Source organism: Eucyclogobius newberryi, unplaced genomic scaffold, assembly GCF_026437365.1.
Source record: "Eucyclogobius newberryi isolate DKJ021-1_F unplaced genomic scaffold, fEucNew1.0.hap1 SCAF_2, whole genome shotgun sequence".
Lineage (NCBI taxonomy): Eukaryota > Metazoa > Chordata > Actinopteri > Gobiiformes > Gobiidae > Eucyclogobius > Eucyclogobius newberryi.
The window spans coordinates 22,921,862-22,938,984 of NW_027315834.1; the positions used below are offsets into that span (position 1 = coordinate 22,921,862).

Sequence of the window (17,123 nt, forward strand, 5' to 3'; positions counted from 1 at the left end):
ACAGTGGCAAGAAAATGTTTGCCATTAACACCCCAACAGCGTCAAGAGCCCCGGAACGCGTGTGCGCCGCCTCACGTACCGGGGCGCCGCCTCACATACCGGGGCGCCCCTGCTCAGCAGCCCGCGCTCGTGCCCGCACCTACAGTGCTACTTGTTGAATTTGGACCCATGCGTTGTGGCTGAAATCACATTTGGACTTCTCCGGTAGGAACAGCAGATCTCTACAGTAGAACAGATGCGCCACTTTTAACTCTGAAGTGAGGATGAGATGCGGGAGACCGAGGAAGCAACGCCTCTTTTTTCAATGTGCCCGGGAAACTCACGATAAACATGTCTGCTAAAACTACTGCGTTACCTCTCCTCACACAACCTCGCACTACTTGCTTTTAAAACGCCAAAAATGTATGTTTCCGTTAAGTGCGGTTCAGTGTGTTGACGTATGCGTTGGCTTTCAAATTGACGAACACAAGTCGTTTTTGAATTTAGTATTTTTTCCATTTGGCTGTCCTAAGACGTGACAGCCAAATGTGCATTTCAAACAAGAATGTTAAAGTTACATTTTTTTTTTAAATACATTGATATACTGTTCATTTATCCACTGTTTGTTAAGGTCGAATTAATTGTTTTCTTCCTTCACTTTACAGACCCAGATCCTGTTTTGCAAAAAATAGTAAGTTTACTATTATTTGATTCATCTGTGAAAGACCACCAACAATAATGGTATCTCCATGCAATATTTGTGGCAAACTGTCCGGCACGCCAATGGAGTTTATAAGACACACAAAAATTCACAACAATTTACCTAATGTGTTGCACTGTTGCATGGCTGACTGCAAAATGACATTTCGAAAATATTCTGGTTTAAAAGCCCACATCTACAGAAATCATCGGGAATCTATGATTGGTTCAAACATTCAGATGTTGCCAATTGATGTGAGGTGCCATGTCAATTTTTGCAGTGAAAGATTTGATGCTATAAGTATGCCATATGCTCACCTCAGAGTTCACATCACAGAAGGGAGAGTTGTTACATGTCCTTTCAAGAACTGTGATAAAACTTTTGAAGTAGTATCATCATTTTCCTCTCATTTATCAAGAAAGCATAAACAATGTGGAAGAGGCCGTCTGAAAGATTCCGTTGAGAGCACATACAGTGCACAACCCAGTTCCTCTCATGAGCAGGGTAGTTTGGTGCATGGGCAGATTTCTGATGCCACAGGAAGCATTACTGAAGATATGGAGGTGGACCCAGAAAGTGTTGATGAGACCATGTTTTTGAAAAATCTTGCACTATTTTATCTTAAACTACAAGCCAAGCTACTTCTCCCGGCATCAATTATCCAAACAATTATAGAGGATTTTCAGTCAGTTCATGACATTAACCAATCACAGTTATTTTTCAAACTGAGGGAAAAAAATGCTTTCAGTTGGCACCACTGAAGATGTTATTACTTCTCTTATTAATGATCTGAAAGAAGAGGATATTTTACACCTTCACAATACAAACACTCTGAAAACAGATCAACGTAGAAAAACTCTGTTTAAAAACATGTTGAAATATGTTGAACCAGTACCTGTATGTTTGGGAGAAAATGAAGCTGGTATCGAATGCTTTGCTCAGTACGTACCCATAAGACAAACCCTCGAGGCTCTTTTTCAATGCAAATCTGTAAATGAACAGTTCAATGACACACAGGACCGAGAAAATGACATGAGTGAAATATTGAAAGATGTCTCGGACGGTAAAAATATTACTGAAGACATCATCCACCACAATCCTGCTTTAGGCTTAATTATTTATCAAGATGCATTTGAAGTGGTAAATCCCCTTGGGTCAGGAAGAAAGAAGCACAAAATAATGGCGGTTTATTTTACACTAGGAAATCTAAAACCTCACAACAGGTGTTGTATTGACCAAATGCAACTTGTGCTTCTCTGCAGAGAAAAGGATTTTAAGCATTTCAGTCAAAATGCTGTTTTTGGACCTTTGGTCAAAGACTTGATGGATCTTGAGAACAATGGTATTGTATTGTCTGATGGACAAGTGTGCAAAGGATTTCTCCTGGCTATTTCTGGTGACAATTTGGGGTCCCATGGAATTGGAGGGTTTTTGGAAAATTTCAGCACCAGTGGACATTTCTGTAGGTTTTGTGAAATCGACAGAAAGACATATCAGGATGACCCCCTAAGCAGAGCTCCAGATCGCGCAGTTCAGTCATATAAGGAGCATATCCAAAAGATTGGACCAGGCTTAGCTCATTCTGGTGGCATAAAATTTGACTCCATCTTTAACAAGCTGTCTTTCTACCATGTATGCAAGCCAGGACTTCCTCCATGCATTGGCCACGACTTATTTGAGGGAATTGTGGCATTTGATGTGGCTTTGTACATCAAACATCTGGTGACAGTTGACAAGCAATTTACCTACCTTGACTTGAACAGAAGGATTAAGCAATTTAAGTATAAAGGAAATGACGCAAATGACACTCCCTGTGTAGTCTCTCCTGGAAGCAACACACTGAGTGGACATGCTGTCCAAAACTGGTGTTTGATAAGACTTCTACCACTGCTGATTGGAGACAAAATTATAGCTCCAAGTGAAAATCAGGTCTGGCAGCTAGTGTTACAACTGAGAGAAGTAGTTGCTCTTATTTGTGCACCTGCTATTTCAACTGGACAGATTGCATACTTGTAAGTTCTTTATGAAGAATATTTGTTTTTCCGGAAAAAAAACTTTCCCTGACCACAAGCTACGGCCCAAACATCACTATGTGACTCATTATCCTGAGCTCATTATCCATTTTGGCCCACTAATTTGTTTATGGACATTACGATTCGAAAGCAAGCACAGCTATTTCAAACAATGTGCCAGGAAACTCCACAATTTCAAAAATCTCTGCTCAACTCTTGCTGAAAGGCAACCGCTTCTCCAGGCATATCTCACGGCAGGTGACCTCTTCCCTCCATCTGTGTCAATGGAAAGAGCAGCTGTTTTTTTCCTGGATGACTATAATGATAAAATCAAAGAATCTGTCTCAAGCCATAATTTCACCCCTCTGAATACTTTAATTGCTCACGAAGCAACAGTGAAAGGCACAAAATACAAGAAAAATATGCTTGTGGCAATAAAAAATACATCTGATGACCTCTTTTTTGGTCAAATTCTTTTAGTTCTTCTGCAAAATAATGTATCTGTCTACCTTATCACCAACAACTGTCAAACACAGTTTATCCCTGACATAGGAGTTTATGCCTTTCAACCAACAGGAGATGTGTCATGCATTAGTCAACAAGAGCTAGTTGATTACTACCCTTTACCTCAGTACACATGGTGTCAGATGCCAATTATTGTTCCTCACCATTCATTTCTTCCTTTTTAAAGACAATGTCAACTTTAAATGAGTTGCGAAGTATCATCCAAAGGACCCTACCAACCTGTTCAGAGGAGACCCAAGAAAACATAATGGAGCGACTTGTTAGCTCTGGTATCGACTGCATTGATGACCTGAAGTATTTACAACAAGAGGATATCAAAGATGTTCTACCCGTTATTCAGCAAAGAAAACTGATGGAGGCCTTCAAAATGGGTACTGCTTAAACTTATTTTATTTTCATCATTATTATTATTAGATTTTTTTTTTACATCTTATCATTGCTTTTTCTTCATATCCCTATTGATTTATGTGATGTGTCCAATTTAGTGACGGAATCCATAACGCTGAATCTTGAAGATGTGACATGCTGATGACACCATCATTGTACCAATCCCAAGTCCATGCAGCTCATCCTCATCCTGCCACCCATTCTCTAGCGAATCTGAGGAAAGTCCAGGCACCTCCCAAATACTAAAAACATGGCCAGAAACCTTCCAAGTTCCCTGGAATCTCATGCCAGCAGACATACAATCTGCTATTGTAGAGGAAAAAAGGGCGTCACCAGGAGGACGCCGACGAATGGTGAGGATAATTGCAGACAAAATGAGAAAAAATGAGCTGAACCCTACCCGTGCCCAGTGTGCAGTGGTGTGTCGAAACATCGTGAGGCAATATCCAAAAACATTTGCAGATCAGATGAGCAGTGGCCAAATAGTTGGAGGAGGATATGATTCTCTTCTACTGCAGATCAAGAATAGAATCGAAAATATTAATCGACCCACCAGCTTCAGGCAGCATCGCTCCAGCAATAGAAAGAAAAGAGGACCCACAGACACTTATGGGTGTACACGTTTTCAACCTGCTCTACCACCAGAGGAAACCGAAGAGACACAGGAGACAAAAAGGAAACAATTATTGGAAATATATGCAAGAGAAGGGATGAATGGAGGCGAGAGAGCTGATGTCAAAGAAACAATGAACGTGACTTTCGCCTTACAGCGGCTACACATTAATGCTCTTCCATCTCCAAACATCGCTGAGCTTAAAACAAAGTGGCCCTACCTTTTCACATCTGCACACTGGAGATGGCAATGGAGGAATGTGGGAAGGCTATTATTGAGTTCTTCAAAATAAAACCAACAAACAAACAAGTTAAAGAAGTTCTCCAGTTGACCGCAGATATGGAGGTCCCCTTTGTGGTGTTGCAGCTCCTAATGGCACACTTTGGAGAACAACTCGACGGCTTAGTCCTGCTAGCACAAGTAAGTAGCCTACAGCACAGCCATGGGGTTGCAGTGTAAAGTAGGACATCAGGCATTCAATCTTTGGAGCCCAGGTCTGAGCCCAGGTCCATACACTATGCTTGCATTTCCCAGTTTGCCTTTAAAACACATAGAATACAAATGTAAAATGAACAATATAACCAAATAAGTTATGTTTGTTTGTGAAAGGAACACATGACGTCTGCTGACATAGAGGGAACCCTTTCCCTTCCTGCCACGCCTCGTCTCATACTCTGTGGTATGTCACCTGAAGTTTTATTCATGTTATCATAGTTCTCCATCTTCTTGAACTGTATTTTGAAGGATTTATATATTGTCATTTGACAGCAGAATAAATACTGACTATATTATATTTACACTTTATATATATTTTACACTAAGACCATTGTAGTTTCAGGTGACACTGGTGGCAACTGCATCAGGCACTGGAAAGTGAGCCTTGAGGGCAGCATCGTCTCTGATGGGATCCAGCCAACCTTCGGGACAGGACTTGCAGCTGTATTTTCCACCTATTATAATTTTAACCTGGAGTACCCGGACGAGGCAGCCTGCACTTTGGAGTTCATTCAAAGGTTAGAACAGTAATTATTATAGAAATGAATAGAAGTTATGTTATCTAAGTAATAGATTTCCTGACTTTATGCCTCTTCTATTTTCCAGGCGTTTCATAGGGATAAACCCTGAAAGGGGCACCAAGCTCACAAGGGGAGAGGTCGTCACCAAAAAAAACGGGAAAGTGACGGTGAAAAAGACATCCACCGTAAACCCACGTGTCTCCACACTATTGAGGCTTTGAATGGGATTTCATTTAACGTTTCAATCCCAAAGAACCTAATGTGACACTAGAGAATGTTCCTCTTCTCAGGTGACTTTGTTCCTCTGCATCAGCGTTGGCTGTAAGTTGCCTGTAAGTTGGCTGTATCTTTAAGAAGGTGTGAAAAATGACATGCAGTATAGAATTTGCACTTTATTTTATAATAGGAAAAGGAATCCCACACATCAGATTCTGTGCCAGGTGCGAAGGAAAAAAGGCGTACGTGACGCTAAATGTAATAGGAAAAGGAATCCTTTTCTTATTGAAGGAATCCCTTTCCTATTGAAGGAATCCTTTTCCTATTATATTTAGCGTCACATACGCATTTTTTCCTACGCACCTGGCACAGAATCTGATGTGCGGAGCACCTCCTTGATAGCACTTTATTTTATAAAATCCTGCTGCTGCGATGTTTTTATGTTACTATTTTATTTTTTGTCATTATTCACAGCCAATTATATTGATTTGTTTAATAAAACAATCAAAAATAATGCAAAATTGTTGTTTCTTTGTAACATTCACATATTTTTGAATATATATTTTTAAAAAAAGAACATTATTATACTGTTTTTGAAATTAGATTTAACGGCAAATTAAAGTTAAATCAATGAAATCACAATGACCTAATGTTATTTCATGAACAGTAATAAGCTGTTAAATTTGCGACAGTAATGCCCTGTTAAATTAACGGTTAAATAATGGCAACTATACTGCCAGCTCTTAACTGTTTTTTAACAGGGAAATTCTTTACAGTGTAGGCTATAGAACCGTCTTACACACAGTAACATGTCATTTCCCCCCCAGTTTCTTTGTCAGCCTAATGTAGGCAATTCACTTTATAATTAATTCAAGAATTGTCAATTTGAAGAGAAAAACATTACAATGTGTGTACTGTCATGAAGGGACAGCCTCCGTTTTAGGTTTGAGATAAACAGCACTCATCGTATTTTTTTAATTTATATTTCATATTCACCGGGGCTTGGCTTGAGTAGAAAATAGATACAAACAGACTGTGATACAAGAGCAGCCCCACCATCTGGGCGAGGAAACACTCAAGAACAAGAAGCACTGATCCACTTTCAGGGCAGCAGTGCTCAGGTCCAAGACAGTTATTTATTCATGTATTTATTACATTTTTTAATACTAATGAATTCAGAAGTAGAATAGGGACAACCTCATAGGCTAGACTGAAATAATATCTGACATTCAGTAAAAATTCCCTTTGGACTTAATTTGAAAATGGACCTATGCAGACTCTGGACTTAATGGGACTTCGTAATGTGCTGTAATGGAATTGTGGATGTCTTAAACAGTACATGTTTCACTTACTTACTCTCTGTGTACTTTTTGCACACACAATCAAATTATGATTTAAAAAATATATGTACATATATGATTATTATTTAATTTTTGTTCACAATTCAGCATCTCAAAGTTGTGTCCCATCTTTATATACATGTGGACATAGTAAAATGGTTTTATACGGTGCTTTTCCACCTTCAAGGTTAACACACACATGCGCACGCACACACACACACACATGCGCACGCACACACACACACACATGCGCACGCACACTCACACACACATGCGCACGCACACTCACATGCGCACGCACACACACACACATGCGCACGCACACACACACACACACATGCGCACACACACACATGCGCACACATGCGCACACACACACACACACACATGCGCACGCACACACACACACACACATGCGCACACACACACACACGCACACATGCGCACACACACACACACACACACACATGCGCACGCACACACATGCGCACGCACACACACACACACACACACATGTGCACACACACACACACACATGCGCACACACACACATGCGCACACACACACACACACATGCGTGCACACACACACACACACACTTGCGCACGCACACATTTGATATACATTTTTTTTGCTATAATACAATAAGTTAAAGGCGGTATGGACGATTTTTCGGCGATTTGAGAACGCAGGCGGAAGTGCGCATGCGCACTCCCCCGTGTGGACTGATACAACACACACGTGCGTTTGTTTATTAGCACAACGGAGCGCATCGCATCGATCGTCTGCCGTAGATTTCTGTCCACTTCTGCGTCAGCTCGAACTGTCTTTCTCCGTCTTCATTTTGCCCCGTACACTGAGGGAACTATATTATGATAGATCAATGCGCTTAGGCACGCAGAAACGTGGGGACGAGCCTGACGCTGCTGCAGGTGAGCGATAGGTGCGTTTTATGATTGATACGTGGCAGGACAAATGATTTATCCACGCCACGAGGAAATATGATAAAAAATTTGCTGAAAAAAATCGTCCATACCACCTTCAATGAGTTTAGTCATTTGTGAATTTACCTTTTAGATATTTCATGGCAAAGTACAATGTAATCAATTGGGGTTCTGGCTCTTGTTCCCCATTTGAGCTTGTGAAAACAACCAATACTTGAAGCGTGAAGACAATGGGGGCGAGGTGTCTTGCCCAAGGACACAAGGACAGTAGTCACCTGAGGGAGCTGGGATCAAAGTGCCTGCCTGTGGGCCGATGGATCCAACTTCTGGATCAGAGGACGAGCACACTACCAACTGAGCTACATCACAACAAATTTACCAGAGGGAGGAGATGACCTCAGTACCCCGGGGGAAACCGCTTGAGAGAAAAGCATGTCCCTCCCGAAAGCATGGAAAGTGGGATCCCGACAAGTTTTCTCTGTATTCTCTTTCCCCCCAAAGCTCAGACCAGACTCCCTGAGCCGTGCAATCAGGTTTATTTATTTCGGAGACACATGTGAAACTGACAAGCTCATTGCTCATCAAACGTCTTTCATTGTGTCTGTGATGTTTCTCAGTCCTCCATAAGCAGCTATGTTTGCTTTGATACAAATACAGAGTTGGCTTGCAAACTAAAATATTACTCAATTTAATTTAGGGACCATAACAAGAGGAAATTAGGCGTATTGTATGCTTATTGGCACTCAAACATGTAGTCAGTGGCAAGCTAACATTAGGCAGCATTTTGATTTTGCCTTTAGCTCCCTAGCTCAAAATCAGAATCAGGAAAGATTTATTGCCATTGTCATTGAACAAAGTTTTCAAACATAGGAATTTGTCTCAGCGTTAGGTGCAACATAAAACATTAAAAACATTAATAATAATAGCATATTTTATAGGGTCAAATGTGGTATGCATAAATTGAGAATTTACTGATAAAATAAGGTAAAAACTTGATATGTACACAATAAATTACAGACGGTTGGAAAAAGTGCAGAAAGTGAACAGTGCATGAAAAGTATTAGTATAGTATTTGGTTGAATAATTGTTAAAGTGGCAGGTGTTAAGTGTTCATGAGTCCAACCGGGACCGAGGGAAAGCAGGAGGTTCTTGTGGCGGGAGGTTCAAGTCCTGCTCAAATCCAGTGGCTAAAATCCAACTGTGATCCAACCTGCTCGTCCCGGAGGCCTGGAGACGTACAGGTCCTGCAGAGTTAAGTCTGCAGCCAATCACCTTCTCAGCAGAGCGCACAATGTGCTGTAGTCTCTGTTTGTCCCTGGCTGTGGCTCCAGTGTACCACACGGTGATGGAGGAGGTGAGGAGGGACTCAATGATGGCCGTGTAGAACTGCACCATCATCTCCGCTGTCAGCTTGGCTTTCCTCAGCTGTCGCAGGAAGTACATCCTCAGCTGGGCCTTCTTGATGAGGGAGCTGATGGTGGGCTCCCACTTGAGGTCCCGGGTGATGGTGGTGCCGAGAAAGCAGAGGGAGTCCACGGTGGTGATGGGGGAATCTGTGATAGTGAGGGGGGGCTGTGACTTTCCTAAAGTCCACGATCATCTCCACTGTCTTCTAGGCATTGAACTCTAGGTTGTTACCGTGGCACCAGGACACCAGCTGGTCCACCTCTCTCCTGTAGACAGACTCATCCCTGTCCGAGATGTCCGAGATGAGCCTGATGAGGTTGGTGTTGTCAACAGTTCCTCAAAAAGCACAGCTACAGGAATTAAGATTACTGATTAAATGTGTCCCTTAATGTCTTCAAATTGATCAAATCAAGTTGCCACTGAATCATTGCTTATTTGTATTTTTTGCTTCTCTGACATAAAATAGACCTTTGACTGATAACTCAGAAAATATAATGCTGAATTGCATTTGGTATCTGAAGACGTATTTGTGTTATTTCTTTTCAGCATTTTGGGTTTGAGATTCTTAAATGAATGAATTTAGGATCCCAACCATGGCGCTCTCAAATTCAACTAAATAAAGCTTGCTATTCCTGTTCCTTGCTATAGGCTTCATGTATGTACCTTGACTTATTGCTTACTCAAACAAGCTCTATTAACGCTCACTGCTTCCTTACACCCTGAGGTTATAGTTCCAATTTGATGAAAAGCAAATATTGCGTCAACGTTGCATATTTGAGGCACTGAGTTTCAATTTAACCTGCATCCTTCTGGCTTTCAATAAATATAGTCCTAATGTATTTATTTTCTTTACAATGAATGAGGCATGACTTTAAAATCAAAGCTGGAAGAGCAAACCCGCATGAGTGCCGTTATGTCACACACGTGATTCATTTACTGCTCTCTGAAGATGTCACGGAAGGAAATACAGTGCATATCTCAAGACTTATTAACCTACCTTCTTTCTAATGAATATGTTCATTTACTAATTATTTCAATGTTTAATTAAAGGATTCCATCAGTCTGCAGTGAACAAAAGAGGCTCATGTTTAAGCCCTGATACAAGGTGTGGTAATGTAGCATGGTCAAATTCCCCCTGTAGCTCTCCTTTCTTCCATTTGCTTGAATATTCACGCCTGATGTAGCAGGACAAATGCACAGAGCTGTGAAGAACCAACAAAGTGCCTTCCCCAAATGCCAAGCCTATAATATAAGTGAGGAAATGGGTGGGTTGTGACATTTACTGATGCTAAAGTTTGAATACTATAACCCATTGTCAGATGTTGTATTTTATGCAGTGTGTATTTTTTCTTCACTATGTTATTTTACTATACTATGTATAGGAGTTGGCACATAGCATTTTTAGTCAAACGTTTTACATTTCAGTAAATAAAGGAGAAACAAAGGATAAAAAGTGCCACATCCAACTTGTTAACTGCTCTATGAAGAAACAGAGCTCATGTTCCTGGCAAAGGAAGGTGTTGACCCCTGCATGTACCCAAACGCCTCAAATGTTCATTCCCTTTCAGTTATCTTGCTAAAACATATACCCAGATATAGGTGAGACCATATTAAAGCTGGGAATGTGTCCATCAATGCATTCATTTTCATTGTTCACATTCAAAACAGCCACACAAAGCCCACATGTAAAATGGTGAATGTAATCAAAGTGTCAGTCCACATACTCTCATCAAAAGAAATCAGTGCAAAATCAATAGGAGACACAAACAGAGGCATAGCAGGCCAGGGGCCAGGCTGTGCTGTTATAAATGTATAATGACAGTGTTTTTTCAAACTCTCCAGGGTGCTCACGCCACTAAGGTGCACCTAAAGGCTACTGTGGAGAACTGGCAAAATGCTTTCCATACTAAAATTCTACAAAAAACAGTACTGCAGTGCTAGTACTGAAACTGGTGAACCTTTCTTTTATGATTAGCATTTAAAACCCATTAAGAGGCTAGTGACATCTACCACAGCAGGTAATTAGTGTTAGATATGTGAAGCAAAAATGCATTAATGGATGAAAAGTTGATTGGACTGCTGTTACTCTTCCACTGCAGTGGGCGTTTGGACTCTATTAGACTCCCTCTTTTCTGTCTCTAATACCTGCCATTACATATCGTAATGCCCATATGCTCAGCAGTATTTAGGATTCAGAGCCCCTCCATCCTCATGTGTGAGTCAGGTTTATCTTTTGTTAGCTTGGGAATTTTGATCTGTTTATTCAATGAAGTCCAATGAAGGATGGCTCATAGAATCTTTGGCTTTACAGTTTTTCTCACTCTGTTTGCCTGTTGGCTCAGGGTCAACTTGTCGACATCCAGCCAACATGCCGTGTTTGTTGATTGGTTTGTAATTATCCACCGTGCTTCCTTGGGCATGGTTCCCAGGTATGTTGATAAGCAGGGAGCTCAACAGCATCAAAGAGCCCATTCTTTGAGAGGTGTTGGGCCTGGAGGAAAGCAGGTAGGAAATGAGGAAAAGCATGTGGAAAAGAGGCAAATATAAATGGCTTCTAGCGGCAGCAATCACTTTGTGATGGGAACTGTAGGGTGTTGGGTGCTGGCAAGAACAGTTCTATCACATACAAATGAGTCCTATTTATGTTCTCAATATTTGAGTGTCTGCACTATATTTTCTTGTATCATGTATTATTTGGCGCATTTCAACTCCTTAACGCTTTAACCGATTTCAACATGTTATACCTCATTACGATCGCTTTCACAGTAGTACGTGTGCTATTACTTTTGACATTTGAACAACTTGTACTTTTTGAAGTATTTTCAAAAGTATTAGTACTTTTTCCCCATTGAAATGAATGGGGCATTAGAATATTATTCTTTAGACTTTATTCTTTAGGCTTTATTCTTTAAGACTTTATTCTTTAGACTTTATTCTTTAGACTCAATTATTTAGGCTTTATTCTTTAGACTTAATTCTTTAGCTTTAATGTAATTTGTTGTCAATTAAATCTGACTTTTTATCTTAAGTAGTACCACCAGTACTACTTACACACATGTAGTACTCTTACACACATGTTGTACTTTTACGCAAGAACGCAGACACTGAAGCCATTGCATATTATCTAGTACGAAAAGAAAGTTGTCCGCTTTTAACTCAAATTCTTGTACGAAGTTTTATACGATAATTGTTATATATTCTATTTTTGGGGTAAATGCTCATACCTATTGGGAAAAATACACCTCCAGAATTCTGGAAACTTTCCAGACTACTTTATGGCGAGAGATGGATTGTGGCATCTCCTTTTTGGGGTCTGGAGCTGGTGGCAGGTGAAATGTAAATGTGTTGACAGAGACCAATGTAAGTTTCTGCAAACAACAAATATTTGTAGAAAATTGTGGAAGGAGAATATTTTCCTTCTTTTACTAGCATAGGCAGATTTAGTCCAATTAACAGTGGAACTCATAAATATATGTAGAAAATAATAATAAAACAAGCAAATTCAAATCTAAATGATAAAGTTTGAATAAAGTAAATTTGTATTGTTGTGTTCCCCAATAGAAATACAGCAATCCTGCCCTCCACATACACTAATGGGGCATTGTGACCGTCAACAGTCAAGCAAATTACCGCACATATTAGCATTTTACTTCATAACTTAAACTAGCCTACATTTAATGTACTGAGTATGGATGATTCTTATAGAATAATCTTCGATTTAAAAAATAAAAATAAAAGTTATATCAATAATTTTGACATGACATACCTCCACTGTGCTCATTGTGCACGCACAGAACAACTTAAAGAGGGGGTATTACACTTTCTATTACACTTTTCTGATGAAAACAATGTATTTGACGGCACAGTGTTCTCCTAGAGTTAGTGCTCAGGTTTCTCCTACCACTAAAAAAGAAAAACAGAATCAGAAAAGTCTTTTTTGCCGTTGTCCATGAACAGAATTCACAAACATTGGCACTTGCGTTGGTGATTCGGTGCAACATAAAACAACGAACAATGAATAAACAACCTATTTAAAGTCAAAAAGAAAAAAATTGAAAGCTGCTATAGGATAGATTTTAAAAAAGCTATAAGATAAAAATAAAAATAGGCTTACTATGTACACAGAATTTACAGTTGAATTTACAGCACATGAGAAAAGAGATTCTAAATCTCAGCGGGACTTTCATGGTTAAATAAAGGTCAATCAAATAAAATTTAATTAAATGTTCAGTTCAGTTTGAACCTTGGATTTTCACCCCTGATCCATGTAAAAAAAAGAGACAAAAGTGGGTGTGGCGAAATAATTAATCTTTTTGTGGCCACTTTGGCCTATTTTGATATCATTCACTTTCTCTTGGCCGGTTTAGGTATGTTAAGTACTGGGCCTATATTGTCTCAGGCCAATATTGTCTCACTCTATTTTCCCGCTTGACCAGAAGTGCCAATACAACAAAAGTGGGCGTGGCTGAATAAGGTCAATAAGACCAGTTAGAAGACATAATACCCTTAATTTGGGGAAAAGGGAACTAAGTTTGATAGGGCTATCATTTATCAGCACTATGTTTAGATATAGACTATGTCTATATATATCTACTATATAAATGTTTATTCTTTATTGGAGTCAAATTAGCCTACACACTTTGCTTTTCTATTAATTTCCTGTTTTATGTAGATTATTTATCAGACTAAAGTGTCTCTCTGAATCTCTCCAGTCCTTGTGTCATCATGGTGTTGCTCTGCCTCCTCCTGTAACAGCAGCAGTGACAGTCTCTCCTCCTCAGACTCTGTGACTGATTACACATTCAGTCTCTTCTTTCTTTTTTGAAACACTCAAGTTATATAGAGTAAATATGAATAAACAGATTTTTAAGGAGAAAAAATTGTCAAATAATGTCAGAAAACATTGCATTCATCGCTTGTGAATTTGTTTAGCTTATATTTAGATTTAAAAGTCTGTATTTTTAAATTTCTGATTCTTTTAACTCAGAATAAAGACTGAATTAAATATTACAGTCTGTTCAGTTAGAATATAGCAGCAGACAGAGTCTGAGACTTTCTTCCTATTTCTGTGTACACTCTTTCATTACTGTAACCTATTCCATATTGGCCTATACTGATACTGTACCATATGCATCCCTACAAGGTGGTTAGGAGTATTTTATGTTTATGTTAAACTGTTATAAATAGCTTTGTTTGATCAAATCTGTTCATTTTTGGAAGTCGGATTGGCTCGGGTTGAAACTTCAGCTTTAGCATGAGGAACAGCCCAATCCTCTGCTTTGCTTCTACTACCGTTTAATCAGATCGCTGAACATCCTGAGGCGAGCCCTAGTAGATTTTGCAGAGTAGATTTTGGCTGCGTCCGAATGTCCACCCAAGTCCCTGACCCGTCATTCACTACATTGTCCTGCATTATTTAGCAGACTATATAATCAAAGAGCAATTAGAACACTGAGCTCTCTACTTTTTCCTTGCTGCGCGCAGGTCATGTGACTAGCGTCTGAATAAAAAAAAAATCTGATTAAAATGTAATTTTGTAATAAATATTGGTAAATATCTGCTTGACATGCACATGTTTATGGATTATTATTCATACAATTCATGGATCTCACAGTAAACCACAAATGAACTGGATCATTCAAGCTTTTGTCTGTGAGGATGATCTCAAGCTGAGGTAGGCAGCAGACAAGGCAACTTCTCGGCGTAACGATGTTTTCTTCATATTCTCGAGTCAACAGTGTGTTTTAACAGTGCTTTTGCTTCATTCAGTCGTGTTGTGTCCAGTTAAAGACCTCTTGCTGTTTTTTGTTTTTTTTGTCTTTCTTAATGCATTGTGGTCTATATTGACCAGTCTTGACCACTACCACTGGACACTACTTTTCAAGCTGAATTGTGGTCTTTACAAACCATAAAGAGGATTTGAAAAGTTTTCCAATAGTGCCCTAGAGAGATCCAAGATTACTCAAACATTTAAAACCAATTCACACTTGTTTTTAAAGAGGGAATAACATAATAACAAGATAAAAAGAGCCCAAATGTTTTACATACCACCCACTCTTTAAGAATAGTAAATAGTAATAAGGCATTAGTAAGCTTTTTATCAATATGGCTGTACAACTAAGATCCCACAAGAGTCTGCAGTAAAGTAAGCCAAGCTGTATTAACTGCAATCTGTACCTATCGGGAATTGGGAATTAAGTTAATCCAAAAATACTTGTTATTGTGATGTCTTATAATTTGTTTCAGATCCTTCATCTCCCAATGGGAGATTGTGATGTATCTGAACTCTTAGTGAACAGTTTGATTCCACTTAAATCCCTCTGCATTTCCTCATCATATGTTCTCATTATTGACTTTTCGGAACTTAAAATTGTGAAAAAAATCTTTTCACCTTAAAGGCAGTATGGACGATTTTTCGGTGATTTGAGAACGCAGGCGGAAGTGCGCATGCGCACTCCCCCGTGCGGACTGATACAACACACACGTGCGTTTGTTTATTAGCGCAACATAGCGCATCGCATCGCTCGTCTCCCGTAGATTTCTGTCCACTTCTGAGTCAGCTCGAACTGTCTTTTTCCGTCTTCATTTTGCCCCGTACACTGAGGGAACTATATTATGATAGATCCATGCGCTTAGGCACGCGGAAACGTGGGGACGAGCCTGACGCGGCTGCAGGTGAGCGATAGGTGCGTTTTATGATTGATACGTGGCAGGACAAATGATATATCCACGCCACGAGGAAATATGACAAAAAATTTGCTGAAAAAAATCGTCCATACCACCTTTAAGCAAAATCTTAAAGGCGCAATGGACGATTTTTCGGCGATTTGAGTCTTTCTCCGTCTTCATTTTGTCCCGTACACTGAGGGAACTATATTATGATAGATCAATGCGCTTAGACACGCGGAAACGTGGGACGAGCCTCACGCGGCTGCAGTTGAGCGGTAGGTGCGTTTTATGATTGATACGTGGCAGGACTAATCGGCAGTCCACGCCACGAGGAAATAAGACTCGGGCCAAAAAAATCGTCCATTCAACCTTTAAATAATCTTGTTTTTGGGAAGTTATTATAAGATGACACAAAGAGCAGCAGAAAATGTGAGGTGCCTTCAGGTGAAGTAAACTCCCAGCCCCCAACTGTGGGGGTGCGCTAGTAACCCCCACACACAGTTGGTGGTTACTAGTGTAAACAGTAAACCTATAATTCCAGCATTTATATGCACTAATTACATTAAAGTTAAAGTCTACAGAAGTTAACATTCTCATATTGGTACACACTTTTCTGAGGCAATGTTGCATACAGTTTATTTAAACAACACAACAATAGTGCACATTTGAAATAGAACAAAACAAGGGAAATGAATTGAGGGAAGTGGATTTTGCTTATTCATTCATATTCATCTGACAGTATCACAGATTCCCAGTCAGGAAATCTAACATATAAGGATATTACTGAAATAATGTAGTAATTTATTGGTTATTACACAGTAATTGTAAATTGGTGTTTATGATTTTATTCTTAATGTTAGTATGGCCAGACAATTAAAAGAAATTTGATCAAATGGCCCATACAATAAGTTTGTACCTTGTACGTTGAACCATATGGTGCATAAATCTAGAGGTCTGTGAAGGCTCATCTTGATGGCAGTTGGGTCTCTCCTAAGTGCAATAAAGAGTAATATGTATTAAAGCACCACAACAGAAGAGGATAAGCACTGATACTGGCACAGTATCAGTGCACTTCTAGGTAAAACCAAGGAGATGGAACCATCGAGACATGCTCCAATGGTACGTAATAATGATAATATCACAAGCTCCCGGCTTGAAATATTGCTTCTATTGGAAGTGACAGCGGAAAAGCAGCAACAGATGTCATCCCAAAGAATATGACTTCAGCTCATGAGGGCGATATGAAGGACTCTTGTGCGGTGGAGGTTGAGTGTCCAGGGACAGCAATTGGACTTCTGGAAAAGGAGACATAAAG

The 17,123-nt window shown here is 39.7% G+C and overlaps 1 protein-coding gene across 1 annotated transcript in view; it reads left to right on the top strand.

Annotated features, from left to right (window-relative positions):
* Window positions 1-5,453, top strand: part of LOC140368237 (uncharacterized) — a 9,867-nt gene extending 4,414 nt beyond the window's left edge. The window contains exons 2-4 of the mRNA XM_072455200.1: window positions 3,773-4,462; window positions 5,080-5,229; window positions 5,318-5,453. Coding sequence (XP_072311301.1) covers window positions 3,773-4,462; window positions 5,080-5,229; window positions 5,318-5,453 — 976 coding nt within the window. The remainder of the gene's footprint in view (window positions 1-3,772; window positions 4,463-5,079; window positions 5,230-5,317) is intronic.
* Window positions 5,454-17,123: the final 11,670 nt, after the last annotated feature.